This window comes from Pan paniscus, chromosome 21 (assembly GCF_029289425.2).
Source record: "Pan paniscus chromosome 21, NHGRI_mPanPan1-v2.0_pri, whole genome shotgun sequence".
NCBI lineage: Eukaryota > Metazoa > Chordata > Mammalia > Primates > Hominidae > Pan > Pan paniscus.
In genome coordinates this window covers 63,141,540-63,160,784 of record NC_073270.2, presented here as the reverse complement: position 1 = coordinate 63,160,784, position 19,245 = coordinate 63,141,540, and the positions used below count along the sequence as shown (strand labels likewise).

At 60.3% G+C, this 19,245-nt stretch overlaps 1 protein-coding gene across 3 annotated transcripts; it reads right to left on the bottom strand.

The window, feature by feature from the left end:
- Positions 1 to 251: 251 nt before the first annotated feature.
- RBM38 (RNA binding motif protein 38) lies at positions 252 to 18,307 on the bottom strand. 3 transcript variants are annotated; one of them, XM_034947013.4, is made up of 5 exons: positions 17,884 to 18,307; positions 17,217 to 17,312; positions 16,932 to 17,055; positions 16,375 to 16,429; positions 252 to 2,040 (listed from the first exon to the last, which is right to left on the bottom strand). In XM_034947013.4, exons 1-5 carry the CDS (start codon positions 18,118 to 18,120, stop codon positions 1,737 to 1,739), a joined length of 816 nt encoding a protein of 271 aa, XP_034802904.1. In that variant the 5' UTR covers positions 18,121 to 18,307; the 3' UTR covers positions 252 to 1,736. The 3 variants fall into 3 exon arrangements, with proteins under 3 accessions (XP_034802904.1, XP_034802902.1, XP_057156849.1); XM_034947011.4 differs by lacking the exon at positions 17,217 to 17,312; XM_057300866.2 differs by lacking the exons at positions 16,375 to 16,429; positions 17,217 to 17,312.
- Between the last annotated feature and the right edge of the window lie 938 nt (positions 18,308 to 19,245).

Sequence of the window (19,245 nt, the reverse complement as noted above, 5' to 3'; positions counted from 1 at the left end):
GCAGTCCTCTCCGGGTCTGAAGCTGATGCTGGATGATGCACGGCGGCTGGGACGCCAGGCCTCCCCTGCATTAGCGGGTGTGAAGAGGGGCTGCGTCTGTTCTGCTACTGAGGCTCAGCAGCCGGTGCAGGCCAGGCGCTCTATGCACGGCTGCCAGTGAAATTCTGGGCTCCTGAGCCAGGAGGGCGGGGCATGGGTGATGCCCACAGGCACGAGGGGAGCTCTGTGTTTTGAGAAAAATTAGACCAACATTTTCTTTAAAGAAAACAAGTTTTATTTTTATCATCAGAACATTCTAATAAAAATATTATTATGAGATTAGCTACCTTTATTCTCTGGGCCTTGACTCTGTCCCAGGCCTGCCCTGGAGCGCCTGCACGCTCAGCTCCCTGAGGTAGGTCCGGAGGGAGACCCCCCGCTGCCCCCCGTCCTCGGCCAGGATACCTCTCACCTCATGTCCCCTCCTCCAGACCCCCACAGCCCTGGATGCCCCATAGCAGCCCTGCCACGGCTGGCAGAACTGCCTCCACCCTCCACCAACCCCCAAGACAGGCAGGAACCGTCTCAGGCTGGCACACAGCAGGTGGTGCGGGGGTAGAGGGAAGAGGCGCACCCTTCTGCACTCAACCGCTCCAGCGGGCAGAGCTGAGGGCCCCTGCCCCCCTAGGCTGGCACCACCATGGTCTAGACCCCAAGTGGCCTGAATGCTGTGGATCACTTCCTTCTCCCCTTCCACAGTGTTTGGGGAGTTGGGGAGGAAGGGAAGTGAGAGGAGTGTCAACGTCGCAGTGACGGGGTCCTGAGACAACTCACTCTGCCACCCCTGCAGGCGGCAGCAGACAGTGGCCCGCACGGGCCTGAGGGGCCTCCTGTCTGTGGTGCCCATCCCACCGAGAGGATCCTGGCCCGCGAGCCGGCAGACACTTTATTATACAGAAACACTATCGTCGTCTCCACGGGCGGAACCAACAAAAGCAAGTCTCTCCAAGTCAAAAATAGGTTTTGGATTCTTGGTGGCGGCAGTATCCGCTGAAAAAATAGACTGAACTTCTGAAATTATCTTAGTAGCAAAACAATTACAAGAAAAAAGTTGCAACTTCAGTGCTATGACTGGAAAGGGGCCTTTGGCCGGCTGCCCCTGTTACCGGCGGCCCCTGTGCGCCTGCGAGCTCCTTCGGGCTTGAGGAAGCCGCCCACGTGCCCTGATGGAGAAAATGGGACTCCAACAGGAGGCCGTGTCCTCACACCTCAGACTGCGCTCACAGCTCGGGAGGATCAAGTTACAATAAACAGTCCATTAACTTCTTGCTCTCAGGTTTCCCTGGAGTCAGGCATCTCTGCACAGTCCAGGGCAGCCAGGGGCTGCAGAGGGTCTGTGACACCCCGCCACGATGCAGCGGTGGGGACACAAGCCTGAGGGAACCTGGAGTGTGGAGAGGCAGGAGAAGGTGCAAGGAGAGGCTGCCATGGTGTGCAAGGAACCTGGGATTGCGTCTTTAAATAGCTCTCAGTCATTCTTAAAGTCCTCCCTCAAGACACAATGGGACCTAGATTAAAGAGAAGCCGTCTCTCCACTGTCCCAGGGTGCAGGCGGAATGCCTGAGCGGTCTTCGGAGGCACGGGTGCTGGTGGCACCTCACTGAAGCTCAGCCGGGCTGTCGCCAGCCCATCATGGCCTGGCAGCTCTGTCTGCTGTGAAGGTGACAATGCCACAGTCCTCGGGGCAGGAACGCCCCTCACTGCATCCTGTCAGGCTGCAGCTGCGGCGCCTGGTACTGCACGAAGGTGGTGCCCGCGGGGGCTGCGGCTGAGAGGGCCTGGGGCACGGCGGCCGGGTAGCTGTAGCCCACGAAGCTGGCAGCCGTGGCAGGCGAGGCGGCGTATGGGTACTGGTCATAGGTGGCCGGTGGGTACTGGGCGTAGGCCGGGCTGGCCGGCGTGTACTCAATGTAGGGCGAGGACAGCGACGGGACAGGGGCGGCTGGGATCACCACGCTGGGCTGCACGATGGCTGGTGGGTAGATGTAGTGCGGGGTCAGCCTGTGGGGCCAAGCAGAGCGGGTTAGGGCCAGAACGGAGTTGGGGAATACAGCTGGGAGAACAGTGGGGTACACGATGCGTGCCGCCCCCCACCCCGAGCCCCGACTTTCCTCATCGGTCAGATGGGCACAGAAACAGCACCTGGCCAGATGCTGCCGCCTCAAGGCCTTCGCACTGACTGTCTGCACTAACCACCAGGCTCCCTCCTCCACTCCATGTCTCCTTCTCAGCAAGGCCTTCCCAGACTGCACCCCCGCATCCCAGCCCTACACCCCACATCCCCGGGGCTGGTGCAAAAATAAAAATCTTGAATGGTTGTTTTCAAATGATTGAGAATTTGAAGCCAAGACGGCAGAGCATGTGATCAAGAGCAGGGCCCGGTACGAATGTCCTGGTTGCATGTCTGGGAGGCCAGCCCTGTCCCCCTTCCCTGCTCATCTCCCTGACACCCACCACCCACCAAGTGACACTGCACACTCGGCTCATGTACACGCCTGCTCTCCCAGCCAACACCCGCTCCTCACAGGGTTTTTTTTTTTTTTGAGACAGAGTCTCGCTCTGTTGCCCAGGCTGGAGTGCAGTGGCGGGATCTCGGCTCACTGCAAGCTCCACCACCGGGGTTCACGCCATTCTCCTGCCTCAGCCTCCTGAGTAGCTGGGACTACAGGTGCCCGCCACCACGCCCGGCTAATTTTTTTGTATTTTTAGTAGAGATGAGGTTTCACCGTGTTAGCCAGGATGGTCCCGATCTCCTGACCTCATGATCCGCGCACCTCGGCCTCCCAAAGTGCTGGGATTACAGGCGTGAGCCACCGTGCCCAGCCCTCACAGGGTTTCTTTCTGTCCCTGCCAGCATGGACTCTGGCCTGCAGCAGCTCCGTGAGGATGTGAGAGTGACTGCGTGAATGCTGGAGCAAAGGAGTCCAATGGCGGTGACCACAGAGATGATGGCGCCAACAGCTGCCATACTCGCCAGCGCCCACGCTGGGGGGAGACCCGTACTGTGACTGGGTGCGTCACCCCGTCGGCTTGGTCTTCCCATCATGAGGCCCATTTCACACACGGGGCCAGGTGACTTGCCCAAGGTCCTACAGCTGATGAGGTGGACGGGCCAGGAGTCAGCCGGCCTCAGAGCTGTGCTCTTAACCCTACCTGGGCAGGCCACTGTGGAAACGCATTGAGGCCAACACTTCCTGCCTGCTGTGGGCTGGCCATACAACAGCATGCCCAGCCCTCAGCACAGGGGGAAATGAGGCTCAGGGAGGCAGCTCTCCTGGCGTGTGCCTGCTCTGCCAACCAGCTGCTCGGTGGCCTGGGGCAAGCCGCTAAGCCTCAGTTTCCCGTCTGCAACAGAACAGCCACCTCAGCGGCATCAGAAGCTGCTGCAGAGTCCGAGGCATGGAGTGGTCTTCCAGGGCACGGCACTGTGCCCTGGGCATCAGTATCTCCTCTGCCTTGCATGCCTGCGTGTTACACAGACCAGGCCCGCCTGGGGGGTGACTTGGAACCTCAGCTTCCTTCTGCACCTGTAGGCAGGGGCCCCCCTCAAGGGAAGCAGCTCTGGAGGAAAAGTACAACATCCTTCCCTGCATTCTCCTGCGTTTGGCAGGGACAGAAACTGGGCAGCTTTCTGGAGCGCGGTTTGGCAACATGTGGGCACTGAAAACATGGTGCTCCCTCCCCAGAGCCAGGGACCCTCAGTGTCAGAGAGAAGCCCTGCGAGCTCCCTCCCCAGAGCCAGAGACCCTCAGTGTCAGAGAGGAGCCCTGCGAGCTCCCTCCCCAGAGCCAGGGACCCTCAGTGTCAGAGAGGAGCCCTGCGAGCTCCCTCCCCAGAGCCAGGGACCCTCAGTGTCAGAGAGGAGCCCTGCGAGCTCCCTCCCCAGAGCCAGGGACCCTCAGGGTCAGAGAGGAGCCCTGCGAGCTCCCTCCCCAGAGCCAGGGACCCTCAGGGTCAGAGAGGAGCCCTGTGAGCTCCCTCCCCAGAGCCAGGGACCCTCAGGGTCAGAAAGGAGCCCTGGCTTCCAGCACAAAGGCAGGTGCACTCAGTGGATCCTGCAGCCCTACAGCAACGGTGGGAACCAGGAAAACCTGGACGACAGGGCCTCTTGCTCCCCCCACCCCATCTGGGAAGTGTGTGGGAAGTTTCTACACTGCGTCACCCTCTCTACTACTGTTTACCTTCCAAGGTTGAGCCATCCTAGTGGCTGCTGTGGCCACACCTGCAGCCCACACGGCCAGCCCTCCACAGCATCTGTCCAGAGGCCCAGGCAGCTCCTGCCAGGAACCCCGCAGCGGTGCCTCCTGTCCCTCTCCCAAGGTTAGAAGCCTCTGCTGTCCACCCTGCATCCTCCATGGGAACAAGAGCCTTGCGCGGAGCCAGGCCTGGGTTTGAATTCTGACTCTCGAGCTGTGACGCCTTTCTCACATATCTGCCAGGATGCAGAGAGGAGCAGACCACAGAGCCCCTGCCCTCGAGGGGCTTAGCTTCTAGGATGGGAGAGGCACCACAATGCACCAACCCATAAACCAGAGTCGGGGGCTCAGGGGAAGTCAAGACAGCAGAGGGCTGTGATGTGTGGACAGCGATGGGGGAAAGGCCAGGGGGGCTTCCTGAAGGAGGGGATGCCTGCAGAGACCTCACGATGAGGCAGAGCTGGCCACAGGGGAGCAGCATGGCGGCACAAGGGCGGAGGCAGGCGCCAGTCTGAGCGTCTGAAGAGTGGATGAGGGCAGCCGGCAGCCTCTGTGCACAACCCTCTCGTGGCACCTCCACCATGGGGGCGGCCGGGCCTGCTGACCCCTGGCTTCCACTGCACACCCAGCTCCACCCTGGTGCCGGCCCATGCCCCACAGCGCCTCAATCCCTCGCATCCTCCCCACCTGGGCCTGGCACCTGCCAATGCCTCTGCCTGGAGCCCTTAACCTGGCGAGGCCCAACCCCACATGGAGGCCAGCCCCTCACCTCGCTACGCTGCCCGACGCCCCACTGGATGGCGTTCTGTCAGAGAGATGGCTCTGTCTGGACCCCCAGCTCTCTGCCAGGACCAGGCCTGTAGGAGGCACTGGGCACATGGTGCTGACGGAACAAAGGCCCGGTGGGTGGCACAGACCCCACTGAGAAAGATGAGGAGCTCTGGCCAGCGGAGGCAGGGGGCCCCAGAAGGGTCTCGGAGGCCTCCCTCGGGAAGGGGGCGAGTGGAGACACAGCAAGGACTGTCTTGGGGCTGTGCCCAGCAGGCTGTCCCTGGCATCATCAGTGCCCCCCCGACCCAGCTCTCAGAACCTCGAAAACATTCCTTAGTTGGAGGCTATGGAAGCTTTGAACCCACACACCTTCTCCAAACATGGGCAGTGATGCCCCTGCCTCAGACACCTCCCCGCAAGGTTTTGCTAAAAATGTGGATCCCATGCAGACTGCAAAGGCAGATGGGGCCCAGGAATGTGCAAGAACAGGCCCCGGGGTCCTGATCCACAGCTGCACTCAAGAACCGCTGCCCAGACCAGGGACACAGAACACAAGTGCCTGGGGCTGTGGGGCAGCTGGGTTCCGGCCACACTCACCTCGAGGGCTGCGTCATTTCTATCGGGTTCTGATGCCCCACATCATTGGGGCCAGAGCACTGCCTTGGCCACCAAGGAGCTGCCCTACTCAGGGACACTCAAACACAAGCGTGGGTGAGCAATGTTTAGGCTGGGGAGGAAGGCGGGGCTCTCCTGTTTCCTGACCCTTGCAGACACTGCATGTCGGTATCTACTCATCTTTCTGTACGTAAAGGGCCTGGGATAACTTACGAAGTATTTTCAAAGCCACGGAAGGCTGGGCGCAGTGGCTCACGCCTGTAATCCCAGCACTTTGGGAGGCTGGGGCGGGCAGATCACGAGGTCAAGAGTTCAGGACCAGCCTAGCCAACATGGTGAAGCCCTGTTTCTACTAAAAATACAAAAATTAGCCAGGTGTGGTGGCGGGAGCCTGTAATCCCAGTTACTCGGGAGGCTGAGGTAGGAGAATCGCTTGAAACCAGAAGGTGGAGGTTGTGGTGAGCCGAGATCGTGCCACTGCACTCCAGCCTGGGTGAAAGAGCAAAACTCTGTCTCAAAAAAAAAGCCACAGAAAAGATGCTAGTGTTAGCCCATCTCCCAGAGAGGAAATCCGAGGCTCAGAGAGGCCCCAAGCGACTTGCCCCATCGCAGAGCAAGGGACTGGTACAGTGGGGCCTGCTGCTGGTAGCTGTGCCTGCAAGGACTGGCTGGGGCCCCAGGTTCAGCTCAAAATAAAAGGAAGGCACAGCAGGGGCCACACCTCAAGGCCCAAGGGGGAGTGAGAACACCGGCTGAAGTTAAGGTAGAAGCAGCCACGAAGCCCCGCCAGGCAGGAGCTGGGTTCCAGCAGCTTCTCTCCCTCCTAGGGTTGTGCCTCGCCCCTGCACTTGTCTGAGTTACCAAACAGGTTTCAAAACTTCCAAGGTGCAGTTTCCTCATCTGTAAGTTGGGTCCTACAGAGGCTGACCTCAAAAGCTTGCTGTGAGGCCTAGAGGTGCCACTAGAACAGCGATTCCCAACCAGGACAACTGTGCCCCCAGGGGACACTGGAAAATGCCTAGGGACGGTCCTAGTTGTCACAACTGACAACCAGGAATATGGGGTGCGGGTGGGGGTGCTGCTGACATTAGGGGTCAAGGCCAGGGGTGCTGACCGCTTCCTCCAATGCTCAGGGTGCCCCCACAACAAAGAACGATGCCGCCCTAAAGGTCTGCAGTGCCAAGGCTGAGACGCCCGACTGTGGACCATCAGAAACCACATGGGGAAGGGGAAGGGCAAAGACAAGGGATCCTCACTGCTACTCTGACCACAGGTGCCCACGCCGGGCGGCCGCAAAGAAGGCAGGTGGGAGCAAAGAGAGACAGAGGGGCTCATGCAGCCACGCAGGCATGGGCGAACCCACTGAGTGGTCAGGTGAGAAAGAAAAATGCAGCCAAACCACCAGCCCTGCACTGTCCAAGGGGGGCCCCGCCCCGGCCGCAGGCCCAAGGCTTCACTGCCTGGCAATGGGGAGTGGGTGCACACACCAGGCAGGTTCCTCAGCACCCCCACTCACATCCCATGCTCAGAAAGGTCAGGTGCCACAGCCTCTGCACGCAAGGGCACGGCCTGGTAGCTGCACGCCGCCCCACCCACCAAGTGTGTCCCCTGCACAGGCTCGCCTGCCAGGGCACGTGTCTGCCTGGCCCTGGTGGGACTCTCCTGCACTCTCCACCTCAGTGAAGAGCCCACCAGGCCACCCAGGCACTGCCCTGCCCACTCACCCCCACTGCAGCCTATGCCCACACCATCCAACAGGGAGCTCCCTGCTTCCATCCCTCAATTCTCCCATCCTTCATCACCGACTCTCCAGGCGGGCGCAGTGGCGTGGCCCTGCCTTGGTGGTGGTGGAGACCTGCCTCCATCCCTGAATCCTTCACCCAGCAGCAGTCGGAGCTGTCTTAAAAACATCAAGACCCACGCCTGGAATCCCAGCACTTAGGGAGGCCGAGGCGGGCGGATCACGAGGTCAGGAGATTGAGACCATCCTGGCCAACACGGTGAAACCCCGTCTCTACTAAAAATACAAAAATTAGCTGGGCGTGGTGGTGCGTGCCTGTAATCCCAGCTACTCAGGAGGCCAAGGCAGGAGAATGGCTTGAACCCGGGAGGCGGCGGCTGCAGTGAGCCGAGATCAAGATACTGCACTCCAGCCTGGCGACAGAGCGAGACTCCGTTTCAAAAAACAAACAAATGAAAACATCAACACCCCATCACCTCCAGAAGCAGAACCCTCCAGCTGCCTCCCATTGTACCCAGAAGAAAACCCAAACTGCTCCCTTGTGGCTTCCTGCGTTATTAGGCCTCAACCTACCTCGTCTAACTCATCTCCACTTGCACTGCGCCCTCCCTGGCCACACTCCCACTGCCCTGGGCTCCTTCTGTTCCCAGATTCGACTCCTTCCCACCACAGGACCTTCGCACCTATGCACCTGCTTCTTCCCACAGCTCAAAGCTCACCCCTCAGGGGCCCACCCAGGCGGCTCTGTTTCCTTATGATCGGAAGCCCCCTCATCATCTACCTTGCACAATGTCTTCCCCACAAGAGCAGGGTCTCAGCCGCTGCGTCCCAAGTGCCCCAGCACAGCAGGTGCCCAGTGCTGAGCATCTGAGGCAGGCCCCGGCTTTGCAGGTAGCTGGGAGGCAAAAGAGCCCCACCTTGGAATGGCCTCTGCTTCCCAGGCCAAGAGTCCCTGCCCCAAGAAGGCAGAGAAAGCAGTTCAGCCTTGAGCAGCCAGGGCTGGGCAGGCTGGAGGGACAGGCAGGCACGGCTCCACCCAGCAAGTCACAGCTAGACAGGCACAGCCCGCCAGCCTCTGCTCCCCGACCAGGTGCCTGGCGGCCCCAGGTGACCTCATCACTGCCTCTGGGGAACCACACGCCCCAGGGGGCTGCTGTGAGGATCTATTGCTTCTGTGCACCCCAGAGACTTCAGCAGCATCGACGCCTCCTTGGGCCTGAGGAATGCTGGGAGGGACAGAGGCCCTCCCTCTCCTAGGACTTTCAGCCCCAGGTCAGGGGGCAGCAGCCAAGAACCCTTGGTGAGCAAAACAGACCAGCGGCCAGGCGCAGTCAGGTAGGAGCCCAAAGGTCGGGGGACCCAATGCTCATCAGGGCTGCTCCTGTCTGACCAGGGCCCACCGGCCTCTTCGGGCACACGGCACTTGCTCCCTCCTCTAGAAGCCACTTTGGAATCGGCCCTCTGTACGGCCGCCGCTGGAGTCCCATGCGCTCCCCAGGGTTGCAGAGCCACAGCCCAGCTGTAACCTCACAGGAGAGGGCAGGAGCCTCCTTCCCTTCCAGTTTCCTTCCAAGTTCCGGCCTCAGAACAACCGGGCGTCTGTGCCTCCTCATCCTCTGCAGAAAACTTCTATCCTCCCACCAAGACCCCAGAGAAGGGTCTTGCACCAATCAGAGGCGGATCTGTTTCCCAGAGAATTAATCCCACCACGTGTGCAAAGTCCAGGCAGAGCCAAGGAAGAAACCATGGGAATGGGTGGGACAGACCCCCCACATGCCACCCAAGCCCCTCTGCAACGCTGGACACTGAGCACAGGCACCTAGCTGGGGTCCGGGGTGTTTGCGGAAGGACGACTCAGGGGTTCTCTGCTTCCCTCTAGTGCCGGAGCCTGGGCAACACCAAACCCCCAAATCATGGAGCCACTGAAACGGGCCACCATTAGGGCTGGAAAGGCCAGGCCATGCCGGGAGGGCTGGGCATGCAGGAGGAGCTGGCTCTGCCACAGCCCAGGAGAGGACAGGGGGACCCCGAGCCTGGTCCAGACTGGAAATCTGAGGTGCCTGCCTCCCTTCCCGTTCACACGTGGCCCAGGCAGCATCTGTACCCCAACACACCCAGGGTCAGCACACAGTCAAGAGCACCCCAGCTGACTCTGTCCACGGAGACTCAGGGGTCCAAGGGCAGGAAGAGCCCCAAGCCCGGATCCTGGCCATGCCTGTCCAAGTCGCATGGACCATCACTCAGCCCCTCCGGCCTCTGTTTCCCCATTTGTAAACTAAGGATGCTGCAGAGTCCAACAGATTGCCCCCAAGACAGAGGGCTTGGGCCTCTGGCAGTCTGAGAACCCCGTGGCGGGCGGGTGAGAGAAGTACAGATGGTGCCGGGGACACATGCTGCCCACACTCAAAGCAGAACTCGCAGCGAAAAGAACTGACCATGGCCCAGGAGGACTCATTTTCTGAACATAAAGTCGCCTCTGAAAATAAAAATGAAAAAGGCAAATGAGCCCATTTCACTTTCCCTGCTCTCCAGGGGCCTTGCCCCACCTCGGCAGAGACGGACCGCAGCTCTTAGGGTTCTGACTCCCGCCTGGCTGGGTGTGGGAAGGTCCCCGAGGCGCCTGGCAGGCAGGAAGCCAGGCCACGGCCCTGCCTCCCGGGAATCCCCAGTGACTTGTGAGGGGGAGGGTCGGGAGGTCTAGGGACATTCAAGTTCTGTGGGGCAGCCAGCCACAGGACACAGGTCGAACGCCCTCTCTGTGGGGCAATGCCAGGCCCGGAACAGCATCTCCACCTGAACCGGCCCAAACTCCAACTCCTGACCTTCTCCCCAAAACTGTACTGCACAGCTGCCTCCACCCCAGTCAGGGCCAAGCCCATCTCCCATTTCAAAGGCCCAAAGCTCCAGAATCTTCTTGGACTCCTCTTTCTTTCCCAGGTTCTTTAAAATAGACACCCAGAATCTCACTGTATCTCACCAGGGCCGCTGGTGCAGGCAGCACCCTCGTCTCATCCCTGGATTACTGGGCATCCTCTAAGGACCTCCAACCACCACAATACCCTCGGCAGTCCAGGCTCAACCCAGCAGCCAGAAGCAAAAACACTCTGAAAACAAAAATGCAGACTGACCCATCCCTCCTCCGCTCGGAGCCTGCGTGGTCCGGTGTCACTTGGAGGAATGTAGCAGTGCCTCCCTGGGTCATCAAAGTCCTCTAGGAGCTGAGGCTACCCTGCCGGGCCCTGAGCCTCCCCGGCTGCTCCCTTCCCCTCCCCAGCTCCTGTCGCCTTCTGAGGCATGCTGACCTCCTTCGTCTCTGTCCTCCTCTCAGCACCTCGCTGCAGAAAGCACTGTGATTAGGAGCTGGGACCGGGTCTCCCCTCACCCCCATGGCAGGCATCCCCAGCCTGGCACAAAGCAAGCAAAGATCTGTCAGACAAGCTGACCCAGTGTCCAGCTCCCTACTCTACCCAAATGAGATCAGCAGGAAGGTCCTGATGCCCGCAAGCACACTGCAGAGTTATCAGCCTGTCCACCCTGGACACAAGGTGAAACTGAGGCTAAACGAGGAAAACTCGAGCTTGGGCCTCCACTCGGTCTGTGATCAGGCCTCTACCCTGAGACGAAGCTGTGCCCCTTGGCCCAAGGCTTCCAGAAGAGGCTCCCCAAGCCCAGCAGGAAGCCAGGGTGAGAACTCATGCTCGGAGAAGAGCCCCCGCCACCCAAAGGCTGCTTTCTGTTTCAGCAGACAGGACAAACAACAGGTGCGGCACGGGCGCCCGCCCAGGAGGGCCACGGCGCAGCCCACGCCTGGCTCCAGATGAGCTGCCAAACAGGAAGCCTTGTGGGGGGGCAGGGGGGTGGCGGGGCCACCACGAGACACCCTGAGGGTGAAAACGTGACGCCACAGTGTTGGGGGGAGTCACTTCCTCCCAGCCCCCATGCCGCCTGGCTCTGACCTCAGCTTCTGCCCCTGCCCTGCGGTGCTCACCCTGTGCCCGCCACGGCGACCTGCGGCTGGCCTGTCACCCTGGGCCTGGGCTGCTCGCTCTTCCCCAGAAGCCAACAGGGCCCATTTCCCCCATCCTCAGTGGAGCCTTCCCCAGCACGCCCGCACACGTGCACGTGCATGCGTACACACACACACACACGCCATCACCTGCAAACAGCTCCTCTGGCTTTGTTTCACTTTGTATTATAAAATAATAAAAGACTCCCAAGAAGTTGCAAAAACAGTACAGAGAGATCCTGTGTACCCTGCCTCCTCCATCCCCCAAGGGCACATCAGAGTAACTAAGGACATGAGCAAAACCAGGACACTAACCCAGGCACACTGCTATGACCTGGACTGCAGGCCTTCAGCACACTGCATCATCTTCTACACACACTAACCTTCTTACATGTCATGTGTAGTTACACACAAACTGTGAAGCTTTATCACACACACAGGCACATCTCCCCACCACTGTACTCGAGACGCGGAACTGTTCCGTCCCCACGCAGGCACTCATTCCGCCAGCTTCCTGTTTAACTGCACGCATCACCATGCGGGCCCACGAGTGCACAAACAGAATGTGAGCACGAGATCGGGGACCGTGTCTTTCTTATTCAAAGGATCCCTGGCACCAGGTCTGGCATACAGCAAGCACTCAATAAACACCTGATGAATGAATGATGCTGGGAGTAGCTGTTGACGTTCTCCCCAGCTTGTGCATCCCATGCTCTCAAGGAGACAGACATCTTCCCATCACTGCCTCCCCAGTCCGTCCTCTTGCTCTGGGGACCCAGGTGCTCTGTCCAGGCCCCGTGGCGTGCATACACCAAGGCCCCGTGATGGTAAGGGCAGCCATCTACTACCCAGTGGGCACCAGAGACCTTCACACAAAGGACGTAGGGGTCCCTGAAACTATACATGCAGTGGGGCAGGCACATGCCTGGGAGAGGGTCTCACGGTCATCATCAGTCTCGAGGCCTTGTGCTCTGAATCATCCAAGAGCTGCCATCTAGCCAGAGGGAGGCGCTGAGTCCTTGTGGGAGGGACAAGAGTCTCGCAGCCCACAGCTCAGGCCCCACCATCCCGGGATGTGTGAACTCAGCAAGTCTCTCAGTTGCTCTAAGCCTCGGTTTTGCACAGGTAATCAATCAACAGACCCTGGAGCAGGGCCGGCAAGAGATGCGTCACTGACAAACCGTGACTTCCCAGGGCCAGGCCCTCCACACACAGTCAAGTTGGCCCTGTAGGGAAGGCAGTGTTACCGTTCTCACTCACAGATGGGGAGGAGCCTGCAGAGACAGGCTGGGCCTGGCCTTAAGCCCAGGCAGACCCCCAGGGCTCTTGCTCCTGGATACAGCCTGTACGTGACACTCCGGAGTCCGAGGAGCCTGTCTTCTCATCTCAGAGCCCCTGTGGTGGCCGTGTCCTGTCACCCAGTTGTGGCCAGTGAGACTTAAGTGGAAGCCTGTTGAGGCCTCCGTGAAAACTTCCATTTTTCTGCTAAAAAAGACAGAGGCAGTTCGTACTGTCCCTTATTGCCCTTTCTGCCCTGAACGTGGGTGGGATGTCTGGAGCCGTGGCAGTCATCTTGTGACCATGAGGCAAGGTCCAAGAGACTCACAGATACTGGTCCTCATGCCACTAAATCCAGGGAACATTTGGCAATGTCTGGAGACATTTTTGGTAGTCATGACTTGGGCGAGGCAATGCTACTGGCTTCTAGGGGTGGAGGCCAGGGATATTCCACCCCCTTCAAACGTTCTATAATGTACATATGAGGCACTCTGTGAACGGGAGTCAAGGCCACAGCCAGGCCCCCTTAACAGACAGGGAGACCCACACCCAGGGAAGCAGCTGGCCCTTCAAAAATAACCCAGGGAGAGGCTCTGGGTGCAGCTAGTCCCAGGACAAACCTCTGCTCCCGGTGCCCTCAGCCCAAGAATGGACAGACACCCGTTGACACAGGGCACCCTTCCAGGCCAGACTAAGCTCTGCCTGGACACAGACCCTCTCCAGACCGCTGCACCTCCCCTCCCACCGGCAGGTGACAGACACACTCAGCTGGTAGACACCCTTGGTGGGCCACGGCCACCGGCTCCTGCTGTGACTACCATGCGCTTGCCACTGCCGAGGAAGGCTCCTCCAAACCGCGGACAGTGGCCACATACAGTTAGGTCAGAAATGCACAGGTGAGTTAGGTCTCACAGAGCTTGTTCAACTTAAAAAAAGGAAAAGAGGCAAGGAAACTCCGGCAAATAGCATAAAGTGTAAAGTTCTTTGGTAAATCATTCTAAACTAACATTTAAGACCCAGCCAGGCGAAGAAGATTCCACAGGGTCTTGCCTAAAAGCAGAGCTGTGGGATCTTCAGAGTTGTCCAGGGCAAGGTATAAAAGGTCGGGGTCAGAAAGTTGAGGAAGAGTTCAGCCAGGCACGGAAGGGGTTAACTGGTGGACAACCCTCAGCTGCCCGGGCTCCTGGCTCCCACCTCCCTCCATGCCCTCAGCCAACAGCAAGTCGCTGCCAGCCCAAGGCCGACAAAACTGGCCGCTGAGTCAGGCCCGGCTGTGCTCCCGGGGCCTGATTGTTCACAAAGACAAAAGGGACGCTGACGGCCCAGCTCTCCAGCTCCGTCAGCGGGCGGGGGCTGGGGGCAGACAGCTGACCCAGGCAGCCTGCCCCGCTGCCTCCCTGGAGCTGCACCCGGGAGCCTCCCCCTACCCACCTCAGTAAGGCCCAGGCAGGGGCAGGAGGCGGCGCGATTCTCAGAGGCCTGAGTTCAGATCTCCCAGGAAGCCAAGAGCGGATGGTCCCTCTGACACCGTCCCTGTTTGGGTCTCCACCCTTTGGCAACCAACAAATAGAGTCTGCGGCCTCTTCATCGTCACAAGTATTAAATGGCCAGCCAGCAGATTTAGTTACAAAACACTGTCGCCTGAAGTCGGGGGCATAGTGGCAAACTCTGTGACCGATCCCAACTGCTTCTGGATGGGTGGTATTCACAGGACTCCAGGACAGCAAGGGAAAGGTCGGGCCAGGGCCCTTCCCACCGTCCCCCACCAAGAAAGCATGCGTTCAGGCACCCACCACCTGTGTTCCAATCTCCTCCCGGACGTCTATTACCTCACGCCTCCCCACCCCGGCCCCGCCACCCGCCCCCAGGCCCAGACAGGTGGTTAGCCTTTCTCTGCCTCAGTTTCCCCATCTATAAAGTAAGAATGGTTTCAGTCCCATCCTCAGAGGCCTGCTATGAGGACAGGAGAGGACTTCTGAGGAGGCCAGAGCACCCAGCCCACACGCCTGCGCACTGTTTTAAGCAGTTAATGTTCCTGTTTTCCGGATGAGGATGCCACTGCCAAGACAGACCCAGCTGGTAAGGGGCAAAGTCAGGATTCGAACCCACGTCTGCAGGCCCCAGAGGCCAAGCACTGATGGGTATGGAGTCCTAGAGGTAGCTGTGTGGATCAGAGCGAGCCCAGACGCAGGTGGGAAGGCCTCATCCCACTGTAAGCAGAAAAGAGCTGCAGGCACTGGAGGCACACACCCTCACCTCTGGGCAGCTGCTCCCACCCAGTCCATGCCCCCAGGCGCCTGCTGTGGGCCTGGGGAATGGAGCCAAGGTTCTGGAAAACAAGGAACACCCTCTTCATGTGGCCCGAACCCCATAGGAAGAATCTTGGTGAAGGCATGAAGGCTAGAGTGTCCCCAAACACCCTCTAAGACGACTCTAGACATCTACAAAACAGATTCCAGGACGAGACGGACAGGGCCGCCTGCTCCCACCACCCTACACGCTCCCTTCCCAGGAGGACAGAGGCACCCCGGCAGGAACCTGAGCTGCCTGGCCACTCGCACAGGCTAGAAGGGCCCCGGCCACCCTCCAGCACCCCTCAGCCAGCGGCTCCTCCCACTGCTACACTTGCATACATCCACCAATACACACGGAAGCCGGCAGGGAGCCCCCGAGTCACCCCAAGCGTTCCCAAAAAGTGGGCACAGCAACTTCTGCTGGGGCCTCTGACCCATTCACCTGGGAGCCAGGCTCAGCCCGGTTCCACAGGATCCTTGTCCACACTGCCCCAGTCAGGCAGGTTACTCGTCAAGCTGTGTCTCTCTCAATGGAATCTACGTGGTGCGCACATGCGTGAGCACACACACGTGATCAACTGGCATTAGGGATTTGGATTCAGAAAGTTCATGAAGTGCCAATGCCCTGAAAGGGGTGGTGGTCTCTGAGCTGCCTTCCCCTCCAACTCCAACCCCATCAATATGCCACGGCGCTAGGGCAGACAGCTCCCATCCATCATGGGGGTGGGGAGGCAGGCCGCAAGGCAGGACTCTTTGTATCCCTTAAGTGTGTGTGTCCCTCCCCAAGCAGCTGCCAGGACTTACTAGATGTTTTAAAAAAGGGCAGGGAGGTGGGAGGCGTTTTAGGATGGAGAAGAGTGGGCTGCGCTGCTTGTAAATGAGTCAGACTAGAAGCCCATAGGCCAGGCCACTCAGGCAGGTGGCCTCCACCCCAAACACATCGTATCTACAGCAACGTTCACAAACATCAGACCTTGGTAGCAATGACCTACTGCCACCACCTGCCCCAGCACTAGAACAGGTGAGAGGAGCGCCTGGGGAAGAACCCAGCCTGCCAGTCCCTAAGAGTCATCAGCAAACACTTCAAGAGGGCGTTACCTGCACCAGGCCCACCCTAGGCCCTCCATTCAGAGAACTCAGATGTGCTGTGACCACTCCCATTTTACGGGTGAGGAAACTGAGGCCACACACCTAGCGAAGGGAGCTGGGGTGTGTACCAAGGCAGGCAGGCTCCAAGGCTCACCATCCCCTAGGTGGTATGGCCTCTGCCAGGGATGGAGAAGTGCAATCTGCCTTCTCTTCACTCCCTTGGCTTAAACGCAATCAAATGTCTGAAAACTGTCATTTCCCCAGCCTTCCAGACCCAGGAAGCCCAAGGCCCTCTCCACTTCATCTCCACGGACTACCCACCCCAAGCCAGCCATGTCCACTCACCCGTAAGTCCGCTGGATCAAGGTGGGGTGCAGCTGCTGCACCCCAATGGCAAAGCCTAAAACGAGAGAACAATCAGGGACTTGGCCTTGCTGCACGAGCCACGTCTCAAGGGCTGCACACAGGGTGGCAGAATCCCACAAGCCACACACCTCTAGTCAAAAGGGATCATCCGCTTCCTCTCCCCTCCCAGGCCTCCCCCTTGTGAACCCCAAGGCACACCGCTGAAGTGTGGCAGTGAGTGACGCAGGTGTCAGCAGCCACTGGTGTCGGCACTCCCAACCTCCAGGCCCCATGGCCACTTCCTCCCTCCTGCGAGGACAGCTGGCAACTGGGGTGCAGTACCCTCCTTGCCCCCCCGCCCCCTTCTTTGGGCCACACGCTGTGAGAAGGGGTCTAGATCCTCGAGGCGGGGATGGCTGCCCTGTGCCGGCTCTGCAGGCACATGATAGCCGACTGCCACTGCTGGGGCGAGGAGGGGGGGCCTCTTTCCACCCGACAGATACCGACACCCAATATAGAAACCGAGAAGAGCCAGGCAGGAAAACACAAGCTCTCACCCGTCTGGAGGCTCCGCGGCTTGGCGCCCAGATATGCCAGGTTCACGTTGGCCTTGCGGCCGTCGATGATGGGGTTCGGGTCTTTGCAAGCCCTCTCAGCTGCCGCCCGGTCGGCCATGGTCACCTGGTGGAGCAGAGACACATCAGGGGCTGCCGTGGGGGGAACCAGGGGCGAAAGGGGCAGACGGCTCCGCCCTGGCACCGGATGCTGCCACCCCTCTCTTCCCTTCCTCTGAGGGTGCCTGTGACCCAGGGTCCTTGAACCAAAGCCCCTCTGACCCCTACCTGGGGCTCTCCCACAAAGATGCCTCCTGGATTCCAGCTCCTCCCGTCAAAGTTCAAGGCCTGGGAAATGTGGCCTTCAAGGACAAAAATAATCCCCTGCGGGGATAGGGCAAAAATGAACCTCGAAGGGAGCCTGGGGGGCCGCCTGGACTGCCCACCAGTGAGGGCCGAGACTTTCCTCTGAGAAGGAGTGTGAGACGCTATGCTTGGAAGGTAAGCAGGAAAGTGTCTTCAAGACGTTTTTACTTAAGCTGATGTTTATTTGGGGCGGCTGAGAGGGCTGTTAAAAATATGGGGGAGGCCGAAGGGCTCCTAACACCCCGGGGTGGAGCCATTGCTCCTCACCCCCCGCTGCTCCAGGAAATCCCGAGTGCCCTCTGGCTCCAAAACCTCCCCACCAACTTAGGAGTCCTAATTGAACACAGCGGCTCTTCCTTTTAAACCGGGGGTGGGGGTGGAGGTGGGGGTGGGGGCCGGGGCCTGGGGTGGTGGGGGCGGGACCGGCAGGAGCGCGCCCGGGAGAGGCGGCAGGTGCGGGCGCCGGCTGGAGGCGCCTGGGGCGGAGGCGGCAGCGGGCCGGCTGGGCGTGTGCCCCGGAGTGGACTCGGCGCCCGGGCCACGATAAGGTGTGCGGCGCGGTGCGGGCCCGGGCGCGGGGGCCACTTACGAAGCCGTAGCCGCGGGACTTGCCCGTCTGGCGGTCGGTGATGACCACGGCCTCCTCGATGTCGCCGAAGCCCTCGAAGTACTTCCTGAGCGAGGCGTCGGTAGTGTGGTACGGCAGGCCGCCCACGAAGATCTTGGTGAACGTGGTGTCCTTCTGCGAGCCGTGCATGGCGCCGGGGGCGGCCAGGGGCCGCGGGAAGCCCGCGCTCGGGGCGCACGGCGCGGGCTGCAGCAGCATGGGGGGCGCCCCGCCGCCTACGGACCCGGGCCGCGCGGGGCTGCGCTCATGGGGGGCGGCGGGGAGCGCGCGGGGCAGCGAGGGGCGCCCGTCCAGCCGCCAGGCCCGACCACTCGCGCGCCGCTCCCGCCGTGCGCGCCGAGCTGCGCCGCGCTGCGCTCCCGACCGGCGCTGCGGGGACTCTGCGCCCCGGCACCGCCCCCGGGCTTTGTAGCCGGCTCCGCCCCCGCCAGCTCAGCCCCGCCCCCAGCCGGCCCCGCCCCGCCCCGGGCGCGCGGGGACCGCCGGGAAGCGTAGTCCCAACCCCGCCCAGCCGCACCCGGGCGCGCGGCGATTGGGGGGAGGGGGAGGGGGGAGGGGAGCGCACGCGGGCTGAGGGCGGATCCGGGCCTGGGGGCGCTGGGCGCGCCTTTCTCTCCTGGCTGCCCCCGCGGGCCCGGCCGGTTGCAGGCACTAAGCACAACCCTGAACCAGGGAGGCCAGGCCCCTTCCCTCGTGGAGCGCACCGTCTGGTGAATTAAACGTAAAAAACGTAAAAAAACGTAAACGGTTTTTAGCATCTTGTTAATTGAGTCGGTATTTAACCCAGGGCGACTTAGGGAAGAGCCACGTGTCATATTAAAAAAGTGAAATGATTTCTGTTTTATATGTAAGATTAGTTCATCCGACCGATATTTACTCTGGGCGCAAGGCTGCAGCGGAGCACGGATCATATTCCCTGGCCCCACGGAGCGTCCAGGACTGAGAATTCGGCCAGTAAACACACAGCATACGACCCCGGAGGGAGCTACACCACGGTGCCGCGATAGAAGCGGGTCCCGGGCGGTCTCAGAGGCCCCGCGGGAGATGAGGTGGGCAGAGGAAGCAGGTGTGGGCTCTTTCCAGCTCCACCCCGTTCTGGGCTGGTGTCAGGGACCCTTGGGGCGAGTAAGAGCAGACCCGGGTCCCTCATCCGGCCCCCAGCCATAGAAAGGCGGCGCATAGTGGGGCTCTGTGAGCTTCACACCAGGCAGGGCCAGCCACAGAATTTTCGGGGCCCAGTGCAAAATGCAAACGCGGGGCCCCTTATTCAAAAGCTAGGAATTTCAAGTTGGCAGCGGTTGAGCATGAAACTCAGCCCCGGGC